The sequence below is a fragment of the Sceloporus undulatus genome, chromosome 1, assembly GCF_019175285.1.
Source record: "Sceloporus undulatus isolate JIND9_A2432 ecotype Alabama chromosome 1, SceUnd_v1.1, whole genome shotgun sequence".
Classification (NCBI taxonomy): Eukaryota; Metazoa; Chordata; class Lepidosauria; order Squamata; family Phrynosomatidae; genus Sceloporus; species Sceloporus undulatus.
The window spans coordinates 153,420,955-153,446,092 of record NC_056522.1 but is presented as its reverse complement, the minus strand read 5'-3'; the positions used below and the strand labels follow the sequence as shown (position 1 = coordinate 153,446,092).

Below are 25,138 nucleotides of genomic sequence, written 5' to 3'. Positions count from 1 at the left end.
TTTCATTTTATATTTTTTTAAAAATGTGCATACTGTGTTAAAGGTTCTGATATGTATACATTTTCAAAAGAATCCAGTTATGATGGTAAAAATCCCATCTTCCCCAACGGAAAAATGTAAAGGCATTTATCTATGTATTTATTTAGAACATCTCCTTGATCTAGTCCTTGGGTTTTGCACTTGTCACTTTATATACAGTCATCTCTTCTGTCTGTGGGGGACCCATTCCAGACCGTTCTATTGATACGCAGGACCTTAAATTCTACTCTTTTCAATGGTTGTGTGTGCATGTGCACCCCTTGAAAAAGCCAGGGCTTGCCGTCCACGGAAGCTCATTTCTGCAGATGGAAAGACCACGGTTGGTGAGGACACACTGTTCTGGTACATGCACACCAGTTCCTATATACTTGATGACCAAATTGTCATCTTTCGGCCGTTTTGGGAGAGAGCAGGCCGGCCCAGCGTCATCAGGGGCCGGCCTGAAGACAGAGTGCCCTCCCTCCATAACTGTCATCTTTCGGCCATTGAGGGAGAGAGCAGGCCGGCCCAGCGTCATCAGCGGCCGGCCTGAAGACAGAGTGCCCTCCCTCCATAACTGTCATCTTTCGGCCGTTGAGGGAGAAGGCCGGCCCAGCGTCATCAGGGCCGGCCTGAAGACAGAGTGCCCCCTCCCTCCATAACTGTCCTCTTTCGGGCCGTTGAGGGAGAGAGCAGCCGGCCCAGCGTCATCAGGGGCCGGCCTGAAGACAGAGTCCCTCCCCCATAACTGTCATCTTTCGCGCCGTTGAGGGAGAGACAGGCCGCCCAGCGTCATCAGGGCCGGCCTGAAGACAGAGTGCCCTCCCTCCATAACTGTCCTCCTTTTTCGGCCGTTAGGGAGGAGCAGGCGGCCAGCGTCAGCGGGCCGGCCTGAAGACAGAGTGCCCTCCCTCCAAACGACTGTCCTCTTTCGGCCGTTGAGGAGAGAGCAGGCCGCCCAGCGTCATCAGGGGCCGGCCTGAAGACAGAGTGCCCTCCCTCCATAACTGTCCTCTTCGGCGTTGAGGGAGAGAGCAGGGCCGGCCCAGCTTCATCAGGGGCCGGCCTGAAGACAGAGTGCCCTCCCTCCATAACTGTCATCTTTCGGCCGTTGAGGGAGAGAAGCAGGCCGCCCAGCGTCATCAGGGGCTGGCCTGAAGACAGAGTGCCCTCCCTCCATAACTGTCATCTTTTGGCCTTGAGGGAGAGACAGGCTGCCCAGCGTCATCAGGGCTGGCCTGAAGATACAGTGACTTAATTGTAGATTTTTCTGTACGTTATATAATTTTCTTGTACCCGCTATGATCATTTGGAATAGCGGTTTATAAATAAAACATATTGATTATTATTATTATTTTATTAGTATGATTATTTACTTTTTGGATCAAAACTCCCAGAATCCCCAAGCCATCAAATTGTCCATGCTAAAGTTACCCATTGCTTTCTTTGAGAAGAAACATGGTGAAAAATGAAATCCCAATACATGTAGAGATTATTGGTGATCTCTCCAAAAACATCTGTAAATTGTGTTAAATCAGTCCTTGTCCTTTTCAGTTGGAGCAACATCCAGAAGCAGTTGCAGATGCAAAGTCAACTTTTGCAAGCAGGCAGGGTGGTACTTGTATCGAACCAAGGGGAAATAGAAGATGACACCACTGAGAATGAATAGGATGATGTAAAGGAATTCAATCTGGGGCTGGTCAATGATTGGTGCAAGCACCAGGTATGTAGAAGTCAACAGAAAAACTACAGGTATGATGATTGGTACCTGTGGAAAAAATACAGTATACATGTTTGTGGGAGCCATATATTCAAGATTTATTCTAAATTGGCAAGTCCAGCCAGTCTTTTATATCCATGGATTCTGTATCTGCAATACAAGTTGTTGGTTATTACCTATAAAGCCCTACATGGCTCGGGTCCAACATACTTGAGGGAGCATATCTTTCCATATAATCCACCCCACACTCTTAAATCCTCTGGGAGGAATCTTCTGCAGCCAAAGAAGACCAGGCTAGCTGCAACTTTCCAGAGGACCTTTTCATCAGCTGCTCCTAAACTGTGGAATGTCCTGCCGGATGAGATCCATCATATTGATACCCTTGAAGCCTTTAAAAAAGCAGTTAAGATGGATCTTTTCTGGCAGACCTTCCCCAATTAATTCCAGCAACTAATTGACTGCTTCTGTTTATAGCCGCTACTACTATCTGCCTGTTTTATAATTTTTAATTTAGATTGGAATTTTAATCTGAAGTCTTTTTAATTTGTTGGTTTTGTTGGGAATGGGGATTGTGATTTTCTGACTTTGTATTTGTATTTGTAATTGATATTTGTTTTTTGCTTGGAACTTGCTTCGATCCGAAAGGGAGAAGCAGGCGTATTATTATTATTATTATTATTATTATTAACATCATCATCCCATGGATTCCACCATCGATGGTTTGAAAATATTCCCCAAAACTATATCCAAAAAGTAAACCTTGATTTTGCCATTTTATATAAGGTACACCATTTTACTATGCCATTGTATATGATGCGATGTTATCATCCACAGATTTTGATATACATGGGGGATCCTGGAAGCAAGACACCAAGAGCAGCCTTCCTTTATTTTATTCCATTCCATTGCCCCTCCCTCAGTTTTCCATCCCATCATCACATCCCTGCCTTACAAGTCACAACATTCAGGCTGCATTTTTTGTTCACTAAGTATGCTCTTTCTTAATTATTGTATTTGCTGTTGTTTGCAATACTCCTGCAAACCTTTTGGTTCTCCTAAGTCTACTATGTCTCCTGACTCTTGCGTTTTGGCTTCATAAGAAATGACAAATCTCAACACTGGAAACAGAGAATGTTCATAAAACAATCCCAGTGAAGTAAGAATTTGATTACTCCCACAGTTATTTTTCATTTTTTAAAGACTCACCTTATAAGATCTGGGCAATTCTGGTTTCTTAATCTTTAAATAGAGGAGACCAGTAACAGTTGTCCCATAGAAAAGCCAAGCTGTAAAACTGTTTAAAAATAGAATTAATACAACCTTGACTGGCACTGAACATGCGATTCCTGCTGCTATCATAATTTAGCCTTACACTGTTCTGTAGCTACCAATAGACACTAAGCAAAATTTTCCAACTATGCCTGATGTAGTTAGGTGTATCTAAACCTATTGATCACAATAACTTAACATTAATTTTACTTTTCATAGAGTTATGCTGCAAAGCTAATACATTGCTCCCAAGAGTCAGTTAAACCTTAGTCTACTAATTATCTGGATGACCCCCCCCCCATTCCCTAATGTTTGGACCCCTCCTACTTTCACAGCTTTGTAAATTGCCTTTAAGAAGAATGAATAAAAGGGCATATGTTAGAGCCACTCATAGCTGAGTAGTGGTAGGATGATGCTTTGGGTCTCTAGGCATCATCCTGCCACTGGTCAGTTATGGGAGTTTATAGCATTAACAAATAAGCAGGCTTACCTCTTCCGGCTTGAATTCAGGATCCAGGACGCCCTGGATGTTATCATACCTAAATCACTGCCGATCTAGCTGGGATGCTACTGCCCGGATGCATCCAGGGTTGCAGCCTCGCTCAGCCAGGCAATTTTTGAAGCTGGAAGCTCCCCAACTTCAAAAAAGTGCTGGCTGAGCAAGACTTCAACCAGGTATGCATCTGGGTGGTGGCATCCCGATTAGATTGGTGGCAATTTAGGTATAATAACATCCAGGGACATCCTGGATCCTGAATTCAAGCCGGAAAAGGTAAAGCAGCTTATTTGTTAATGTGATAAGCTCCATTGATGGCTCCAGCTCATATCCTTCTATTCATTTCTCTTCTCTTCCCAAGGTCTGCCTCACACATAGACAAAACATCATCCCTCCATCTCTGTCACAGTCATGTATGCATAAACATGCAGAAATACAAACAGATGCAGTAGTACTTTTTCACAGATGTAACCCTTTCCCTGCCCTCACTGTTTCCCGTAATATGGATGCCTTCTTAGGAGAAGGTTTAGAAAATGTATTAGCATTTTTGACACTTATTAAACAAGAGGAGAAAGGGAAGATAATGGCAAAGAAAAACTATGTTCAGGCATTATTGACTTCACATAGGGATGGAAGAAAATGGCTTCCTGTGCTAATCCTGTATCCAGTATCCTTCAGTGCAGTAAGATAGGTGCTGGAGCCACTGCACACGAAGATGTTGGAGATGGAGCAAGTACCCACAGTTCTGCTCCTTCCTCTGTGACTTCAGGGTAAAATAAGGTTAAAACGTTCCAGAAAAACCAATGCTGCCAAGAAGTAAGGAGAATAGTAAACATACACACCTGAAAAGGTTAACTATTTGACTGAAATTTCCAGGTATAACCATAATGAAAGACACCAGTGAAGTAAATATGAGAGCAGGTGAAGGTGTGAGGCACTTTACATGAGCCATAGATAGAATGCCTGGCTGAAAATGAAGATTGAGAAGAAAAGTCAATATTGGAAGGGTTGTTTCACTCCTTCAGTTCAGCAGAGGTCATTTAAAAGCTTTAATTAGCAAATAAGCAGTAAGTGTGGCAGCTGAACTTTCAGAAATCAGAGGACAAAATTATTTGTTTTACTGCATTAATTCCATTCAGCCTTTCATTCAACCAACCCCACTGCAAACTGGCAGCCAGCCATAGTCTTTTCTAACACACGAACCTTTGAGCACTGCAATTAAAAGCAAGCTTACTTGGGTGCAAAGTCCCAACAGATGCCAGTAATACTTACTTGCAATATTTATTTCCAAGAGTCCACGCTCTTTGTATTATATCCCTTTCTTTTACCTTGTGCAGGGAAATGGAACTTGAATCAGATAGTAAAATCTGAAGTGACACAGTATCATACAAACTTCCGCTCCTTACATTGCAGATGCACCACGTTCCCCTTGCCATCGTAGTAGTTTATCACATGGGGGAAATCTCCTACAGAAATGGGGGTTTAAATCAGAAAAAGAACCCTGATTTTCTCATGATGTCATTGTTAAAGTGATGACAACCCAAACTGAAAGTAGACAGTAAGTAGGCAAAAGCTGCTCCTTTTACTTTCAGAAAATCCCAAAAGTAAAAAGGAGTGGCTTTTGTCTACTTTCCATTTGGGTTGACAACAGTTTAACAACAATGTGTGTGAAAATCAACCTGCTTTTGTGGGGTTTTTCCAGCTTTTAAATCCCGTTTTTGCACAGGATTTCTCCAGTGTGATAAACTCCAATATGTGAGCCATAGCTCCTGAGAACCTCCCACTGCTGTCCAAGCTAGCTTCTTTACAGCCAGATTAGTTCACAAAGGAGTCCAAAAAGTGCATAATTGTAGCCAAAAATCTATGTAGGGGAATTTTACCTTTAGCTCAGAGTGGGTTTGGCCACAAATAACCCTAGAGATCATCTTCTTTTTTGTATAACAAGAGAAAAGTGGATTCAAATGAATTGTGCAGAGTTGGAATTCTTATAAGTACAAGTTTCTTTTATGGGGGGTGGGAATCACAAAGCAAGTTACTAACACACACACACACACATTCATACATGGCTCAGGAAACCAGGGGTTAGCTTGGAAAAGACTGGAGGCTGAACTAACGGTGATAATTACACAAACGTGAGGCTTGCTTCTGGATCCAATTGAGTGGTGTGGAGCAAGACACAGCCGTTCTGAAGAGCAGAGGTAAATGAACACACTGGAGCTAGTCAGGGTTCACAGAGAGTCCCCATGGAATCCAAACTAGCACACTAAGCAAGGATTTTGGGAACCTTATATAGGCTAAATCTAGCCTCTGGGCCGAAGCGATTCTACATCTATAGGTAAAATCATAGCCTGCCAGTATTTAAGGTAGGAATGAGTGAATGATTAAGCCCATCAGGCTCATCTGGTGAGACATCCTTCTGATTATGGAGGTGTTAATGTCTCATTTGCAACTCCAAAACTATCTGCTGGGTATGTCCCAGGGGTATTGTTCCTAAAAGGTCCCATTAGGCTGACCTCACCTAAGTGTAGTGTGTACGTATCCCCTCGCCTTGGGGATTATGATGGACTGCCTAGACAATTACACAAACACTTAAATTTTAGAATATGTCAGTGTTGATAACATAATTATAGTAAGAGTCTAATTTGATTTTGATAGGATTACAAGAGATATAATCCTATCAAAACCAAACCAGACATCTACTGTTCAAATTGCAAGGGATGTAAGAATCAGTGTGGTGTACTGGTTTGAGTGTTGTAATAGGACTCTAAGGACCTTATCCCACAGAGGGACTTACGTTCCCAAAACACTGCCAAACATTGCCAAAACATTGCCAAACTGCTTAACGTTGCCAAATAAGATATCCCGTTATTCAAAAAATGGTTTCCCTGCGCACTCTTTGTCAATGGAAGGAAAGTGGGAAGCCTCAATTACGTTTTAGAAGCAGGACGGATGATTCCACTTTCACACTTCTGAAGCAGTTCAGCAACGTTTTGGCAATGTACGTCCCTCTGTGTGATAAGGGCCTAGGAGAACATGGTTTGAAACAGCCAGACTGTTGAGGAGGGAGAGGAAGGGTGCAGAGAGTTTTACCCTTGACCTATCTATGGATCATCTCAAAATCCCTCATTTTTGCCCCAAAATCTGTCCTCAAGTTATACGTTAGGTCAACTTATTGACAAATATATACGGTAAGTAACCATTTCGCAATCATGTTTGCACACATGTAGCAGAAATATTAGTGGATGGATACATAGCCCTTACCATATGACCTTCCCTTGCTGCAATATAGCACACACGGCCTCCACTGAAGAATGTTCCATTTGCTGATCCAAATGTAGAAAGTGCCACTGACAATGACATCAGCCATGCCCAGCTGCCTAGGACCTTATTTCTGTGAAATGGAATTGAGGGGGTAAATGATGCCAGTATAGAGAAGAAAAGAATGCCAAGTCATTTTTGTTGAGCCTCACTCAACCAGACAGGTAAACCAGAGTTTATGGTTGGTCCTGATTTGCATCCTGACAAGTGTTGCCTTCAGAGTATTCTGGTCCCAAAGCTGTCTCCTCTTGCCAAGTGCACTCTGGAACAATGCCCAGTGGCTATTTTTACAGCATCTCTCTGTGCCATGCACTGCCACTGGCATGAGGTGCTCCCTCGGAGACCAGAAACAAGCACTCAGTGTCAATCACATGGCTGGGCACCTCGCTGAGACTTCAGAGAAGTGACTCATAGCAGCAGTGGTCGCGCTGTAGTGCTCTAGATTTTCTGGTAAGATCCATAGCAAATTGTGAGTCCTTTGAATTCTCTTTAAGGTAGGGATGGCCCAGATTCACTTGGGACTGCCCTTCCCATATGTAGATAGTCCGCAGCCAAATCAGGCATTTGGCCATGCGTCATCTCAACCAGGTGATGTGGGGGGGGGGACCACTGCAAATGACCCATGCAGACCTGCCAATAGTGAATTGTTATTTAAATTATAGTATTTTTTTCCTATGTTTGCATCTACACCTATGAATTAGGCTGTGTGCAAATTCTATGCAACTGTGTTTTCTTTTGTCTTTTGGCACGCACGTGTGTGTGTGTGTGTGTGTGTGTGTGTGAGAGAGAGAGAGAGAGATACCTAAATTGATTGAAATATTTCCAAGGTTTGTATCTCTGACTATACTCACTGAGATTCAAGGACCCTAGTTATAAATGAAAGATTTAGGATGTGTGCATAAGGAACACCTTTAAGAATTTGAGGAGCTTTTAAAAAAGGTCTCAGGTGTACGTGGCATACATGGCTTTCTTTTGTCCAAACTGGGGGGGGGGGGAGAGAATATTCTATCACTTCTAAACTAAATATATATATATGTGCCCAGTAATATTTCTTGTATTCTACCATAGCGTCTGAATACTCCAGATTGTCAGCCCACCCCAAACTATGGCAGTTTCACAGCTGGGTTGCTTTTTCATCCTTCTGCCTACACAGCATGCAAAAGTGTGTTTGCCAAGCAAAGGGTGTGCCTGATGATAGCAAGGCTGTGACATGAGAGCAAAAAGATCTGCTTGTCAGCCAGCGTCGCATTTCAGGAACAAAGGTAAATTCTTAATTTAATAAGGAAAAGAATGACGTTAAACTATCAGTGGTGCATATCTTTCAGATAAGGGAGCATCATGCTACAGTGGCTAATGCTGCACTTCCTGATGTATCCATAACCTCCCACTCTTCCATCTGCTCCTTGAGATAAGCTGTACTCTTGAACACACCATTTGGTAGTATTTCCCCACACCCTGTTCTATCCCTTCATGCTCTCCTCATTCTGGCCTGGTTCCTAGTTTAGCAGGAGAGAGAGAGAGAGAGAGAGAGATTTTAACAGTAACAAAAGTTAATGAGAAAAGATAGGTAAGGAACTGCATGAAAAGGTCATGAGATATGCTCTTTTTTACTCAGGTTACTACTAGTAATTTCATCTGCAGCTCTTAATCCTGTAGAATATGGTCCAAACACAACCCTTATTTATTTTTATCTATTTTATTCCAAGGATTTATATCCTGCCTTTCTCCCACAATGGCCAGTCCCAAACAGAGTAGATCTATTCAGTCCAGGAGAACTTCACAAAGTAAACACTGAATCAGTAGGTCTGTTGTAGGATTTATGCCCAAGTATTAACATTAATTATACATATTTACATCTCACACTTGAATTTAAATTCAGTAATATACCAATAAATCTACCATGTGAAATGGAAATATTCATGAATGAATTAACATCATAATAATAGACAATATGTAGTGAATCAAGACTGAACACCAGCCTCCATAGACTGGTCTGTGTCTGAGAGTATTGAGCTAGTTTGTTGGACCTGCTGATACCCAGTAGCACACCATTCAACATTTCACAGATGAAAATTAGGACATGTGTGGCCAAGCAACATCAAGATGACAAAAGTTATTGGCTTGGGTTCAGAATACCTGAGGGAACACCTTCTTCTGTATTATCCATCCCGCACATTAAGGTCCTCTGGGAAGAATTTATTACAGCCTAAAAAATCTAGGCTAACATCAGTTTTCCAGAGGGCCTTCTCTACTGCTGCTCCAAAATTATGGAACGACCTGCCGGAGGAGATCCGCCACATTTCCACTCTGACAGCTTTTAAGAAAGCACTCAAGACGGATCTCTTCTGGCAGGCCTTTCCAACTTAGTTATCCCTCTCCACATATAGAGATATAGAGATATAGATATAGAAATATAGATATAGATCTGGATACGAACCTGACATGAACATGATCACGATTATGAAAATGCCTCCTCGTCTGCTTATTTTCCTCCAAATTCTAGTTGAATTTTTAAAATGTTTTTAATGCTTTTATACTATGACTGTTTAATCCTGTTTTAGCATTGGGAATGGGGGTGGGTGGATTTTATTGTAACTTTGATGTATTTAACTGTTGTAACCCATCCGGATTCTCTGTGATATGGTGGGCTAGAAATAAATCTTTATTATTATTATTATTATTATTATTATTATTAACGGGGACTAATAGGCAAGCTAGGAGAGACTGCAGCAGTTTGCTTTGTCTGAATCTACTGGGAAGAGCAAGATTCTGTCCATGCCTCTCCTCCTCCCCCAGATGAGTTAACTGAGTGCAAACTACTTTTGCAGTTTGAACTGTGTTTGTAACAACTATGTAGCATCTCCTGGCCTGACCACCACTCTAGCCAACTTTACCAGGTAGCAACTGCACGGAAAGAAGGAAGTCCATTTTGCTTGTCATCAGGACATCACTCACCCACAACCAGCAGAGAGGTAGCAACGCCCAAAAGCAGGACCCCTGATGCATTTTGTTGTTGCAGCCTTGCTGGTTGGCACTAAGAGGATGGAAACATCAATTCCCTATGCCCTGATTATCAGCAAAACACACTTTCTTCTTTCTGTGCAGTAGCAGCCCAGTAAAGTAGGTGGAGGGCAGTTAAGATCATGTCAGTAGTGCATGAATACACAGGGATCATGAACATGGATTCACAACAGTTGTGCTACTCCAGTTTACTCATCCATATATCTAATCCTAAATTCCAGTCTGAAAATACCCTTAGCCCACCAAGGAATCTGTGTACTTTGGAAAGCTTGGAGTAAAATCTACATAACAACTGGGAGCTATATCAAAACTGGAGGAATCAACCATTATTACTTTTTGTTTCAACAGTTTATATATGACCTGACACTTGCAGGACACCAAGTAGTGCCTAATCCATTTGAATCTGGGACTCCTCCTTTACTCCATTTCAAGACTCTGGCCATGTAGATCTCATGACAGCAACATCAAGTAAGCCATCTCTCCTTCTTTTTCTCAGTCTTCATCTCATCTTTATATAGCGTAGGTGCATAGGGACTGATGTGCTCTTGAAATGGTGTAGGTGCATAGAGACTGATGTGCATCAAAACACAAGCTAGGTAATGCTGGTGAGCACTGACACTTTCCAATGCATACTGAAACACTCTTGCCAGTGTCCCGTTATGTATTTGGGCAACTTCACAATTCACCAGAAAGGTTTATTAGTGCCTCTGCTATGTAGTTACGTCTACATAAAGTTACATAACAGACTGCCATAGAGAACCCCAGCCTTTGTTTTATATGCAACTGAGAGCCGGGACAGATGGGTAGAAAAGAGAAGCCCAGGTCTGCCCTGCCTGGTAGCTGGCTGAAACTCTGCCAACCACATGCTCCACTCCCAAAGTGGGCTATGGAACCCAGAGCCAATAGAGGCCACCAGGAGCCAGATTAGTCCTGCTCCTTTTTACTCAGAGCATGCCTCAGCATGGCTTTCAGCCACATTGGAAGCATGCATCGTACAAACGGCATGTCTCCAACATGGCTGGAAGCCACTTCTTTATGACTGTATGTTGCACCCCATCGACCAGTGACTCCCAAACTCTGGTCCTCCAGGTGTTTTGGACCAGCTCCCAGAAGCCATCTTGGCCATTGTTCTGGGATTCTGGGAGCTGAAGTCCAAAACATCTGGAGAACCAAAGTTTGGGAACCATTGCCATAGACCCATGTTTCCTTTTAACACCAAGAAATAAGCATTTAATAAAGCAGAGTCCATACTTAAGAAAGCATATGCCACAATAATATTAGACATACTCATCCTGGAATTCAGTGAAACTTTTGAGTAGACGTGAATAGGATTGTGCAGTTAATCATTCTTTAGGGTGACACAAAACTCTGTGTTGTTTTTGCAGCCAACAGAGCTACCCTTCTAGAATAAAATAATTGTTGCCATAGCAACACAAGAATCTTTTTAAAACTTGCTCTTACAAATCTTATAAATTATAAAGCTCCTGGAGTGTTTCTTAATTTCAGTCTCTTTTAGTCTGCTGGAGCAACCCAGCTTAAAATTTAAAATGGGCTTGTAATAACATATACCATTTGGTGATGGGTAAACCCATTTCCCTTGACAAAGTTGTCATGGAAACACAAACGCCCATGATCCCTAAGTGTCTAAATGTTGGTTGGCCCAATTAAAAATTGTAACAATGTGAAATCAATATAGCCATTACAGGTTGAGTCTCCCTTACCTGAAATGCTTAGGACCAGAAGTGTTTTGTATTTTGGAGTTTTTAGGATTTTGGAGTATTTCCATATACATAATGATATCTTGGAGGGGTCTAAAATGGAATTCATTTGCATTTTGTATACACCTTATATACATAGCCTTCAGGTAATTTTATACACAAATAATTTTATGCATAACACCAAGTTTGTGTACACTGAATCATCAGAAAACAAAGGTGTCACTGTCTCAGCCACCCATGTGGACAATTTTGGATTCTGGAGTATTTTGAATTTTGGAATTCCAGGGAGACTCAAGCTGTATTTTGTCACTTTTGCTTTCACAGGAACTAGGTAAGACCATCCTATATAATTATATATCCCTAAATACCAAACTGAGAAACATTGTACAGTACTTCTGATTTCTGTGTATGGGTCAAAGGCCAGTAAAAAAAACTGTCAGGAAGAAAAATTGTTTCACTTGAAATGTGGTGCTGGAGGAGCGTTCTACAGATACAGTGGTGCCTCGGGTTACGAAATTAATTCGTTCCGTGGCACCGTTCGTAACCCGAAAAGCCTTCGTAAGCCGAATTGCCATAGGCGCTAATGGGGAAAAGCCGCGATTCCGTGCGAAAAAGCCGAAAAAAGCACCAAAAGTTTTTTCGTAACCTGAAAAAACATTCGTAACCCGGAACAATGTTTTCCTATGGGATTTTTTCGTATCCCGAAAATTTCGTAACCTGGGTATTTCGTATCCCGAGGTACCACTGTACTACTGGCCTCCAAAAGGCAAATGAATGAATGTATTTGTTATTATTTCTTTCATTTCTTTATTATTTAAATCATTTCTGTACCACCCATAATCATATGAGAGTCCATGGTGTGCAGTATAAATTGAGGTCTTATCATTCAGGACATCAGAAAGTATTGCCTATTTCCTCCTTCTGAATTTCTAAATTTTGTACAATAGTTTGTAGGTGGGGCAAATGGATGTGTGAAAATGGGTATTATCTTAAGGAGGCAGAGAGAAGTGAGTGATTGTTGAACTTCAGCAGGGCCATCACCCCACTCACTCATACCTTTTGTGTTTATATTTCAATGAGGATGCAATTTTTCACCAGTTGGTCGTAGTGGAAATAAGACAAGTCTTAGAGGAAACAAAAATAATCTTAGCAATTTTCTTACTATATCAAGAAAGCCTTTGAAAACTATTCATAATTTAGGACTTATTTTGCTCAAATATTCACACACTATTATTTTGCACAGAAAGTAGTGTTTTCCATGCAGAAAAGAATATACTGGTTCCTGTGTTTAAAAAAAAAAAAATGTTGTGCAAAACAACCACATGTGTGAATTTTGTGTGGAATAAGATGCAATCTGCACTACAGAAATAATGCACTTTCATATAGTTTAACTGCCATGGTTCAATTCCGGGATCTGTAGTTTGTCGTGTCACCAGAGCTCTCTGACAGAGAAGGCTAAATATATCAAAAGGCTACAGATCCCAGAATTCCACAGCGTTTATCCATGATACTTAAAGCAGTGTCAAACTGCATTATTTCTGCAGTGTAGATTAGACCTAAATCTCCAATTATAGCTTTTTCTGTGCAGTAAATGTTGTTTCCTGTGGAAAATAGCCACATGTGAATTTTGAGTAGGATATGTCCTGAACTGTAAAGATACTCATCAGTTCACAATTGTTTTGATCAGGATTTCTTGGCACTTGAGAAACATGTTTTTCAGCCATTTTTTCCAAATATTTAAAAAATATTTTACATTAGAATAATACAGCCTCCTTCATAGAATAATACATTAGAATAATACAGCTTCCTTCATATGAGTGCCCTCCAGCCATTCTGACTGGGGATAGTGGTAGTTGTAGTCCAACACATCTGGCGTGCCCTAGTTGGGAGAAAGTGTCAATACTGCAAACAGAACAACATGCAATTGGAATAGGGGGAAATATCACTTTCATGCAAGCTGTCGGTCACAGATGTACAACATTAGAAAATGAATGGATGTGGTCACTTTTACTAAACGTACAGGAAAGATTTCAGTACTTAGAAGTACTACAGTATAACTCACCCCCAAGTAATGGCCACACCACCTGAAGACAGAAGCTCAGCAGGAGTCATGGCTGCAAAATAGCTCACATTTACTAACAAGTAGAAGAAGGTAACCAGGGGAATAGCAATCATCATTGCCCTTGGCAAGTTCACCTAAAAGGGGAGAAAAGTTCAGCTACACAATCACTTATGCTAAATACATATACATCTGCATGATATTTCCTGCATTAAATTCTATATTATTTATCAGTAATATTTATAAATAAAGCCTTTATTATAATAAACAAGGAAGTCACCTATAGCTCAAAGACCATGAAACTAGAAGTCTGATATGTGCATATCAACAGGAGCCTACAAATGTGCCTCTAGCGTTATTTGGTTATTAAAACGCACTAATTTTAATTAATGTTAATATGTCACCATCTTTGAAACCTGTACTACCACCTGTCATCACTAGGTGGAATACATCCCTAACCAGTGCACAGGTTTGCAGTCAAAGGGTTTGAAACTAGAGTTATTTGGTTATGCCTGGATACTTAATTCAAACTAGGGAGACAGCAATGTAATGTTGATGCTTTATGCTGGTGTAATGGAGAAACTTGCAAAGAAACCCCTGTGATAGGGTCACATTAGGGTCTCCATGAGTTGGAAATGCCTTGAGGGTACACAACAACAACTATAGTCTATTATACTGCTGTGATGCACTTTACACTATCTGGTGTGGAGGGGGAGGAGTAAGATAAATAAGATAAGATAAACACTAAAGAGCAGATGTAGCACCTCAAATCATAAAAGCTGGAAGAAGGATAGGTTAATCAAAGTCCAAGACACACTACAGGAATACTCTTCTGTTCACACAATTTGATTTTGATGGATGTCACATTTTAATATATACCATTAAATTAATATCCATATTATATGCATTTTCAGCCCAAAACACACTGTAGAAATAATCCCGTTTGAGACCACTTTAACTGCCTTAGCTCAGTGCTAGAGAATCCTGGGAATTGTAGTTTATTGTGGCACCAGAGCTCTCTGACAGAGAAGGCTAAATGTCTCACAAAACTACAGCTCCCAGAATTCTGTAGTATTGAGCCAGGGCAGTTAAAGCAGTCTCAAATGGGATTATTTCTGCAGTGTGTTTTGGGCCCAAGATGCAGATAATATGGATACTAGTTTAATAGTACAGTTGGCCCTCCTTATCGATGGATTTTTTTATACACGGATTCAAGCATCCACGGCTTCAAAATATTTTTTAAAAGTATAAATTTCAAGTATCAAACCTTGATTTTCCCATTTTATGTAAGGGACACTATTTTGCTATGCCATTGTATTTAATGGGACTTGAGCATATACGGGGGTTCCGGGAACCAAACCCCAGTGGATAACAAGGGTCCACTGTATATATTAAAGTGTGACATCCATCCAAAGCAAATTGGGTGAACAGAAGAATGCACAAATTCTCCTACTATTGTATGATATGGTACACTGCTCATTTGCTGATCATGATTTTAAAAGTATGGCCACACTACCTACCTACCTACCTACCTACCTACCTACACCCACCCCAAACTCTCTGTCTGTGTGTGTGTGTGTGTGTTTGTGTAGGACTACAATTAATCCTTCTAGCTTTCATTCTAATTTTAGAGTGTAAAAGAATGCAGATTTTGTGGGTGGAACATCAAAGCAGTATTTTTTTTCCCCATCATGCTACTTCCCAACATACAGCCTAATGGGTTCTGGAGAATACAAAGGTTTAATCACTGTTTTTGGCATTTTGCTTGGTACTAACAAAGGTCTTTTCTGTTTGTGGGTACAAGTAGCATTTTTATTAGTACAGTCGCTGAGAAACTGTCAGCATATGTTTAGAAAAAGGATATCAAAAGCTGCTACAGACTGACTAAAATCATAGGTGACATTTGACTTTGCCTGCTGATTAAATCACACGTGGTGACAAGTATCCAAATTCAGTTTGATGCACATCGGATTCCTAACCTGCAGTTTAAAACAAGAACCTCAAACTCCAGGTAAATACTTGTCTTGTTAACCCACATTACTTCATGATTTATGTATCCACAATCCATCAATGATCATCCTGACTTGTGAAACCACAATTCATTATTGTTACCTGGCAACGAGGGCTGCCCTCTCATTTCAGAGACGTCTCATTTCCTCATTTAAGGTGCTTCCCCAAATAGAACAAGATGACCAGATGACAGTAAATCATTGTACTTGCTACCACAGAAGGCTGATCTCATGTAGAAATCATAGCTTAGGAAATCATGCTTAAAATGATTTACAATTCAAATTCATTATTGACAGTTTCCTTAATTACATGAACTGTAATTATTTACAGTTACAGTTCAGGAGTCAAAAAGCCACTGGCTGACCTTAGTTAAATAAGTCTCAGTCTCTCAGCCTCAGAGAAGGGCAATGGCAAACCCCCTCTGAAGAAATTTGCCAAGAAAACCCTATGATAGTTTCGCCTTAGGGTTGCCATAAGTGAAAAATGACTTGAAGTCACACAGCAACAACAAGAAGAACAACGACAAGAACATCAAGGCTATAGTAAGTGGCAGTTAAAGGTAGAATTGCAGAATCCTTCTGAAAAGGAACTAAAACTGTTACAATTAACACAACAATGGGACTGACAATACCTCCTTGTTGCTTTACAGTTTTCACTAGCTTGGTTGTGCCTTAGCTATTGGAAAAATAATTAATTCTAATTCATTATTTATTTACCATTCACTAACTATTTGTAATAATTTTCTTCCAAGTTCTTGAAACAATCCATAAACAGAATAGGCCTAGTTCAGACATATGCAAGCAAGCAGTGGCTCACAGATTAGAAGCCTAAAGTTAATATAGCTAAAAAGAATTCGATGGCACATCCTTGCAAAACAAATATAACTCATCAGAGGATCCATCAACATAAATGAAAGGTCCCTCAATGAATCAAATAACTCTTCAGCTAAAGACACCATACTCTTTATGTCTTAGTCATGAATATGATATGAGTGTTGTTGCTGTTGTGTACATTCAAGTCATTTCCAATGAGCCCTCTTTTTAAATTATTAGAATGAAAAGGTCATTGAGTTTATCTACATAGTTCAACGATTGAAATTTTACATTTTCTCCCTCTACCCTTCTATTCTTTTTATAGCTTTGCTTATCTTTCTTGCTTTTTTCTTTATTTAAAAAGATTTTTCAGTGTGCTTTCCTCCCACTTTCTTTCTTTCTTTCTTTCTTTCTTTTTTTGTTTACCTTCTGAAGCAATTTTTACCAGTTCATAAATTGTTAGAATAATGGTATAAACTACTAAGATATTATTTAATGTTTATTATTTTGCTAAGATGGTGGCATAAATTAGTACATCATCAAAATTAAAGTGACGATGAAGTTAACTATCCTTATTATAATCAAATATATAAGAAGAAAAAAGGAGAAAGAAATCTCTAACAGGCCATTTACGGTACATACTCTCCAACTGTCCCAGTTTGCCAAAAACAGTCCTGATTAATCCTCTGTCATCTCACTTTTTCAGATCCTGTTAAAATGTCCCAGTTTCTCTCTTCTTATTGCACTTTTCCCTGTTGTCCTCAGCTTATTTCAATTGCTACAGACGGAGTTCAAAGTGCAAAAGTTGTTTGCATTCAACTAACTCAGTGAAGGGAGAGGAGCGGAGTAGACTCTTATATTTCCCAGTAAGGTCAGACAAGCAAATTGCTGCAGCCTTTTTTAGTTTGTGTGTTCTTCCTCATTAATAACTTTTGCCATCTTGACTACACTCCAATGCTGCAAGGTCACATATTTTATCTGTGAAATGGTTATACTTTCAAAGCACCTACCAAATAATAATCCCAAACATATGTGATGGGGATGGGAACAGAAGGATATCTGAGGCAGTGTAAAATCAAGCTGTACACCTGGTATATAAATATCTATACCTAGTACTTGTTTTATCTCCACCTTGGATTACATATGCCTCAGCTAACAATAATTTCGTTTATAAATTAATTAAGAAAGCTACGGTAAGTAATGCATTCACTGTTGAAAGCTGTATGGCCGGAATTCTAAATTAGTGCATCCCTTAGAAACACATATGCTGAAATTGACTGTAGCTTCTCTAAGAAGGAAAAGAAAAAGGGAGTTATGTATTCTGAAAAGTTACACAATCTGTGTGGATATTATCCAAAGTATTTATCTGCTATTTAAAATTCACAAAACAAACCAAAAAGCATGGAAATTGTAGCATCCATAAAAAACATGAAATACATAAAATGAGGACTAAGGTCCTGTGTTCTCCAGGAAATAATAATCAGTCTCTATAATCACAAAAAGCCTTGAAGAACAAAGCCTGTGTTGAGACACTTGAATGTTCTGTGATTCCACTCCAGTATAGTTTTCAGGCAGATGTGTTTTGACCAAATGTCTTCCTCTGTGGCTGCAGTTTCTATATAAGTATCTCTAACAATGAGCCCGTACAGACAGGCCAAAATAAAGATGCTTTGGGTCACTTTAGAGGTATGCTGTCCTAAGAGGCCAGAAGCTGTGCCAAAGCCACGCTCCAGTCTTAAGGACTAGAGCGCAGCTTTGGCGCCGCTTCTGGCCTCTTAAGATGCGTGTGTCATTTAAACAGCATACCTCCAAAGTGACCCAAAGCAGCTTTACTTTGGCCTGTCTGTACGATCCCAATATGTGGAATAATCAGAATATAGTACAAGGAAATCACAAACATCCCTGCTGTATTTCACATGATTTTTATTTTATTTTAAATATATATATTATATATATATATATATATCCTTTATATGTCAACTGAAGTTGTGACTTCTCTGATTGGTTACAAAAACTAGATGTAGGGACAGCTCATTTCTTCCACAATAACTGGCACAATATATTACTGTGGTGGTGATGGTGGTGGTTGTGTGCCTTCATGTTTCCAACTTATGGCAATTCTATTATGAGGTTTTCTTGGCAAGTTTTGTCAGAGGAGGTTTGCCATTGCCATCATATGAGGCTGAGAGAGTGTGACTTGCCCAGGGTTACCCAGTGGTTTCAAACTACCTGTATATTTTGCCCTCTAGTACTGACTCTGTAAGCGTTGGGATATACATAGTCTGTACACTGCATGACCACCCCAGCCCCCTTTGTTGTAACTCTTGATGTTCCCCAGGACAACCCAAAAATCTTCAATTACATCCAGATCACAAAAGGGATATAAAATGCTTCACAACATACTAGTTTTGCTCTCCCACCTTCCCCAGTCTTCCATTCTCACCCAAGTTAAAGAATGGCCAAAAATGAATCCAGGAATGACATCTCATCACTTTCAGTTTCAATACAGCAATAAGGTGCAGCCTCCTCAGTACTGGATAGTAGGTGTAAATAATTATCCTCAACTAGCATGTCACCATCTCCCACTCCTGTTATAAAAAGTAATGACTTCCATTATTAAAAGTATGGGGTAAACCCCAGAAGAATCTGGATAAATTATTGGTCCACATAGGCCCCAAGCAGCATGTTTAGAATCCAAGGTAACTCCCCCGCAACAATAACAAAAAAAGAGATTAGGAATATATAGCAATATTAGGTATGAAATCTTCAGACTTAAGTGGACACAGATATCTCCAACATTCATTATATAAATTTCACTGATCAATCAATTGATTGAGTGCTCTTTTAAAAGGAATATTTCACTCACTTCAGGCTTCTTAATTTCCTCAGTCACATAATTCAGGTTGTTCCATCCATCGAAAGACCAAAGCCCTTGATAAAATGCAATACCAATGATCCCAGCCCCTGTTTTTGTGTTCTGGAAGGCATTTTGAAAACTCTGTGTGTGGCCCTGAACCAGCAATGCAATTCCTCCCAGTATGATGATCAGCAAGGCCAACAGTTTGGCCACGGTGAATACGTTCATAACGGAAGTGGCTAGCTTCACGCTGAGACAGTTGACCAAAGTTAAAAGTAGGATGCAGACCATGGCTGTGCATTTGACTGCCAGCTGAGGTGAAGAGCAGCCTGGATAAAAGGGGGCTACAGCATATTCAGCAAAGCTCAAAGAGACGGCTGCCACACTGGCAGGTCTCACCACAATGACAGAAGTGAATACGAAAAGAAAAGCAGGGAAAGAGCCAAAGTTCCTCAGAATGTAGATGTATTCACCCCCAGACTCTTTAATTAATGTTCCCAATTCAGCATATGACAATGCCCCAAAAGTAGCCAGCAAGCCACAGGCTGTCCAGATAATGAGACTACCCCCGGGGCTACCAATGTTACGCAGTACCCACTCGGGGGACATAAAAATTCCTGAGCCAATCATCGTCCCAGCAATTAATGACACAGCGCTGGTCAGTCCGATCTCTCGCTTCAGTTTCAAGACCTCTGTCACCTCACTGAGTTCAGTAGATGACCCATGTGTCTTTGGTCTTCCCTTTCTCATCATCTTGGAACAGGCAGAGCGTGTTTCTCCAATGAAGCTAGAAGTGGCCGTAAAATGGATTGCCAGGAATAAAGATATACACCTAATGCTTCAAGTTAATGATTGCAGGTAATAAGCCAAAAGCAGTGCCATGTCTGCCTCTTGCGCTTGCTGGTTCTTAAAGCCTTTCCTTGTAGCAGCTTGTTCAAGATAGTCTACTTCTTAGAGGCAGAGTGGGGTAAAGCAAGGTTGTTTCCTTTTGGCCCAAATCCTGCTGTGTGTCTTCATCTTGACTTCCAGCAAAGCTGGTTCCTGAGGGTTTTTTTTGGCTCATGGGCAGTTTAGTTGTTTTGTGCAGTCTGTTTCACATGGGAGATATGGTACAGTAGATAAAGATAATGTACTGTACTTTACTCTTTGTGACTGATTAATAAAAGCAACTTGAAGAAAGTTCACACCAAGTGTCTTCCAATGCTGTATCAGTTAATGGCTCAACAACTGCATCCAAGCTGCATAAACAATCCGGTTTGACACCACCTTAACTGTCATGGTTTAATGCTGTGCAATTCTGGGAAATGTAGTTTATTGTGGCAGCAGAGCTCTCTGACAAGGAAGACTAAATATCTCACAAAATTAGTAATTCCAAAATTTCATAGCATTGAGACATGGCACATAAAATGGTGTCCTGTCCAAGTGGATTATTTTTGCAGTGTAAATGCAGCTAAAATTCCTTAAAAGTAAGGGTGCCATTATATTTTACATATACTGGCAAAGAAAACATTATTGTATGTTGGTGGAAGGACAGTAGATCAGGCACAGAGCACATGCTTTTCATGCCAAAGGTCCCAGGATCCATCCCTCAACTATCCAAGTAAAAGAGAGGTGGAAATCATGTTTCTGGAAGCCCTAGCCAGCACTGAAAGGATGAAAAATCCTGGAAGCTGCAGTCCAACAGTACTTTGAGGGCCACATGATTCCTACTCCTATGTTAAAAGGATCTAGCAACAACAAGCCTGCCAGATCTAGACCAAAGGCATATCCAGTATTCTGTTTCCATTCAGCCAAGTGGCTTCCTGCAGAAAGCCTGCAAGCAGGACATTGATGCAAAATAATCCCATTTTTCTCAGGAACGTTTATTGATACATAGTTCACTATATGTCAGTGGAGGTGCTGTGTCAGCATAAAAACCAGTAGAGATTGATGGCCTCATTTTCTATTTATTTCCCTAATGTTCTTTTAATGCTGCCTCAATCTGATAGGCATCACTATATGGTAGAAAATTCTGCCATCTGACTATGTGCTGTCCAAAGAAGGGCTTCCTTTTATCTGTCCTGCATCTCTCACCAGTGGGTGATCCCAGATTCTAATATTTGGAGTATTTTCTCCCAATCAAATTTCCAAGGGGATATATGCATTCCATGTGATCTCTTACTGAAGAAGACTGTGGCTGGCCTGTGATAATTATTGCACACTTGATTTTTAGTGCTTCCTAAGAAAGACACAGCAAAAGCCACAGAGATGAGAAATCTGCCACTTGTTTACACTATAAAATGTATAATTCTATGGGGATTCTGAGACCTAACTTCCTTTGGAACCAATCACCTGTTGCCATCTGCTGGTCTTTGAATAGTAAAGCAACATGATGTTATTAAATGTGAAGGAAAATACATGCATTCTCTCCCACCTTTTTTCACACCCATACACCATTAAATGAAACTGAGTGTGTGACTAAGGCTGCTTCCATACTGCAGAATTAATGCAATTTATTAATTGCAATTAATGCAATTTGACACTGCTTTAATTGCCATGGCTCAATGCTATGCAATCCTGGAATGTGTAGTTTGTTGTGGCACCGAAGCTCTCTGACAAAGGCTGAATATCTCACGAAACTACAGATTTCAAGATTCCATCGTACTAAGCCATGGCAGTTAAAGTTGTGTCAAACTGCATTAATTCTGTAGTGTAGGTGCAGCCTTAAACCTTAGAGGAAGGCAATGGCAAACCGCCTCTGAATAAATAAATCTTGCCAAGAAACTCCTTAGGGTCACCGTAAACACTAGAAAGCACACAGTGATGTCAACAACAATAACAACAATGACACGCTCATGTGATGACTGATAAAAGAGGCAGTAACAGAAACCACAGAAAAATCTTCCCACTGTTGGGGTGGGGGCTGCTTGATTTGTTGTGACCACAGAGGGCCAAATAACTGTTCGTCATCTTTGTTGTTGTTGTTGTTGTTGTGTGCTTTAAGTTGTTTCCAAATTATGATGACCCTAAGGTGAACCTGTCATGGAGTTTTCTTAGCACGTTTCTTCAGAGGGGGTTTGCCATTGCCATTGCCATTGCCATCCCCTGAAGCTGGGAGAGAGTGACTTGCCCAAAGTCACCCAGTGGATTTCCATGACCGAGCCAGGATTCCAGTCCTGGTCTTCAGAGTTGTAGTCCAATGCTCAAACCACTACACTGTGTAGGCTGCCTTGCCTGACACAAAAGTCAGTTTTTAACCTATTCCTCCTCCATCTTCACTGGAATTTATGCCTTGTCTGTATTTGTATATTTTGTATATTAACAGTGATCTCATTTTCCAGATACAGTGCCAGGTTCAGGAGGACCCCAAGTTTTGAAGAAGTACCAAAAATAGCAGAAACAACCTAGGAGGACCCCCTTCATAGAATGCTAGCTGGCAACTGGAGGAAGAAAACTGAAATGGAGGGACAACTGAGTGGAATAACCTTGAAAAAGATTGACTGGCTAGCTGGGACCCTGAATGGGAGCCCTCCACAATACATCATAGTGATGCACATGGAAGTTTTGAATGCTAGGTAGGCTTTAAGTCTGATTTAGGACGGCTCTTTGTACAATGGGCCCTTGGTATCTGCTGGGGTTTGGTTCCTGAACCACTACCCCATGAATACCAAAATCTGTGGATACTCATGTCCCATTAAATACAATGGCAGAGTTAAATGGTGTCCCTTATATAAAATGGCAAAATCAAAGTTGCTTTTGAGAATGTATATATTTTTTCTGAATATTTGCAAGCCATGGGTGCTTGAATCCATGGATAAAGAATACGGGGATACAGGGGGCCATCTGTATGTCTTCTTTTTTGCCTATGAGCCCATTTACCATGAAGCTCATTCTGTTCTTTTTCTCCCAGCTGCTGCCTTTGCACAGCGATGCCTTCTTAGTTCTTTTCCCATCATTTTCTGTACCTACAATAATCTTCTCACACAGGGAATGGATATTTATGCATCAAACAGGCACATGGGTAACCTTCTCCCTCGAAATGGTTTTTTTGAGGAGGATATGCTCCTGTGTTCCTGTCGAATCCTTCTGTAACAAGAAAAGAACGCTTGCCATTGTGTGACCTAAAACTGCTGGGAGAGCCATTACCACAGAGGGAATGCTCACTTCCACCGTTTAATCAGAAACAGCATACCTGGGAGGAGTCCAAAGAAAAGCTGACTCACTATTTCCCTGCTAATGGCAGAACATATGATAATACCAATGAAAGAACCTTTACTTAGAATCGTGGAGCCCTTCACACACACACACACAGTTTATCACACAGCTGGGTACCCTGTAGCTTTCCAGATGTTTTGGACTCAAACTCCCATCAGGCTCTAGTCAGTAGAGCATTTTTACATATAGGTAATGCTGGGGAGATTAGCCACCAGCCATCATGCAAACCCACTGGGTGACCTTAGGAAAGTCACATTCTCTCAGCCGCAGAGGATGGCAATGGCAAACCCCCTCTAAAGAAAACCCCATGGTAGGGTCGCCATAAGTCGGAAATGACTTGAAGACACATGATAGCAACAATGAACTCAATATTCTCCCACAAGTATCTTTAAAAACAAAGAAACCCTGATATCATTAACTATAAAAATGCATAATTCATATTGTGGTGATATCTCTTGGACCATTCAAAAAAAGAAGTCTGTGCAAGCACTTGAGCTCTTGAGATCCTTTCAACAGGCAAGATGTTTGAAAGCTGTAATAGGAAGGTAATGGAGAGAAGATGTGATATTAAAAATCATACCTTGTCCATGTTGTCTCAGATGTAATGGGAAGAAAGGATGTGTCAAAGGGATTTCACCAAATGAACTGATGATGGTTACATGTTGCTCCGAAGAGCCCTAAGATTGCTGGGAGCACGAAGGAGAAAAATAATATTTTTAAATTTAAATAAATGTGCATTTCATTATTTAGCACAAAGATTAAAAATGCCTTTTTGTATTCTTTTAAAATGTCATTCTGAGTTCATTCCCACCCAGTGGAAATGTCTTTTAAAAAGCCTTGCTAGTTAGCATAGCCCAGTGAGGAGAGATGATGACAGTTACAGTCCACTAACAGCCGGATGGCCAAAAATTACCCAGCCTGGCTTAATTAGAAGACTTTTTAATTCCTGAAAAGTCTGACCTTAGAGAAAGTGGCACATTTATGAACAGTGAAATAACAGAACAATTTGAATTTAATTGGCAGCTATGGCAGCCTATGAAGATAAAAGCAAGATTGATCCAGAACAGGAGGAAACATTTTTCTCAGAACTATAATTGGAAGGCAGCTCTCTGGAAATGTTCAGGGACAGGCTAGTAGGTGGCATGAATGGAAGGAGAAAATGAATGACTACAGTCTGGACCACTAGTAATTCTCATTCTGCATTCTCCAAGTCTAAAATACATAGGAGGCTTTCACACAGGAGGCAAGCATCATTAAAATGTGATTAAAATGTAGTAATAGTGTGATTGGGGAGAAGATTATCACACCCCTGCATGCTTCTGCCATTCATGTCCCATGCGTAAAGTGTAATGGGTGCGTCATTAACAGAAACTCCTGTTATTACCCAATGACGTGTCCATTATTGTATATGCACGGGACACGAACAGGAGAAGCATGCAGGGGTGTGATAATCTTCCCCCAATTGTGCTATTACCATATTTTAATCACGTTTTAATGACACTTGTCTCCTCTGTGTGAAAGCATCCATAGATATGATTTACAGATACAAATCCCTGAAAAGAAAGGTGGTCGAAATCATTTTGCTCCATGTCACCCAAAGCAAGGTATATAGCATTCAAAGTGAGTTATTTTGATAGCTGAGGGAT

The 25,138-nt window shown here is 40.5% G+C and overlaps 1 protein-coding gene across 1 annotated transcript; it reads right to left on the bottom strand.

Moving 5' to 3' along the window:
* Nucleotides 1-1,552: 1,552 nt before the first annotated feature.
* Nucleotides 1,553-20,116, bottom strand: LOC121919269 (b(0,+)-type amino acid transporter 1-like). Its single transcript, XM_042445713.1, has 6 exons — nt 19,308-20,116; nt 13,623-13,756; nt 6,765-6,894; nt 4,346-4,470; nt 2,945-3,032; nt 1,553-1,786 (listed from the first exon to the last, which is right to left on the bottom strand). Exons 1-6 carry the CDS (start codon nt 20,049-20,051, stop codon nt 1,553-1,555), a joined length of 1,455 nt encoding a protein of 484 aa, XP_042301647.1. The 5' UTR covers nt 20,052-20,116.
* Nucleotides 20,117-25,138: the final 5,022 nt, after the last annotated feature.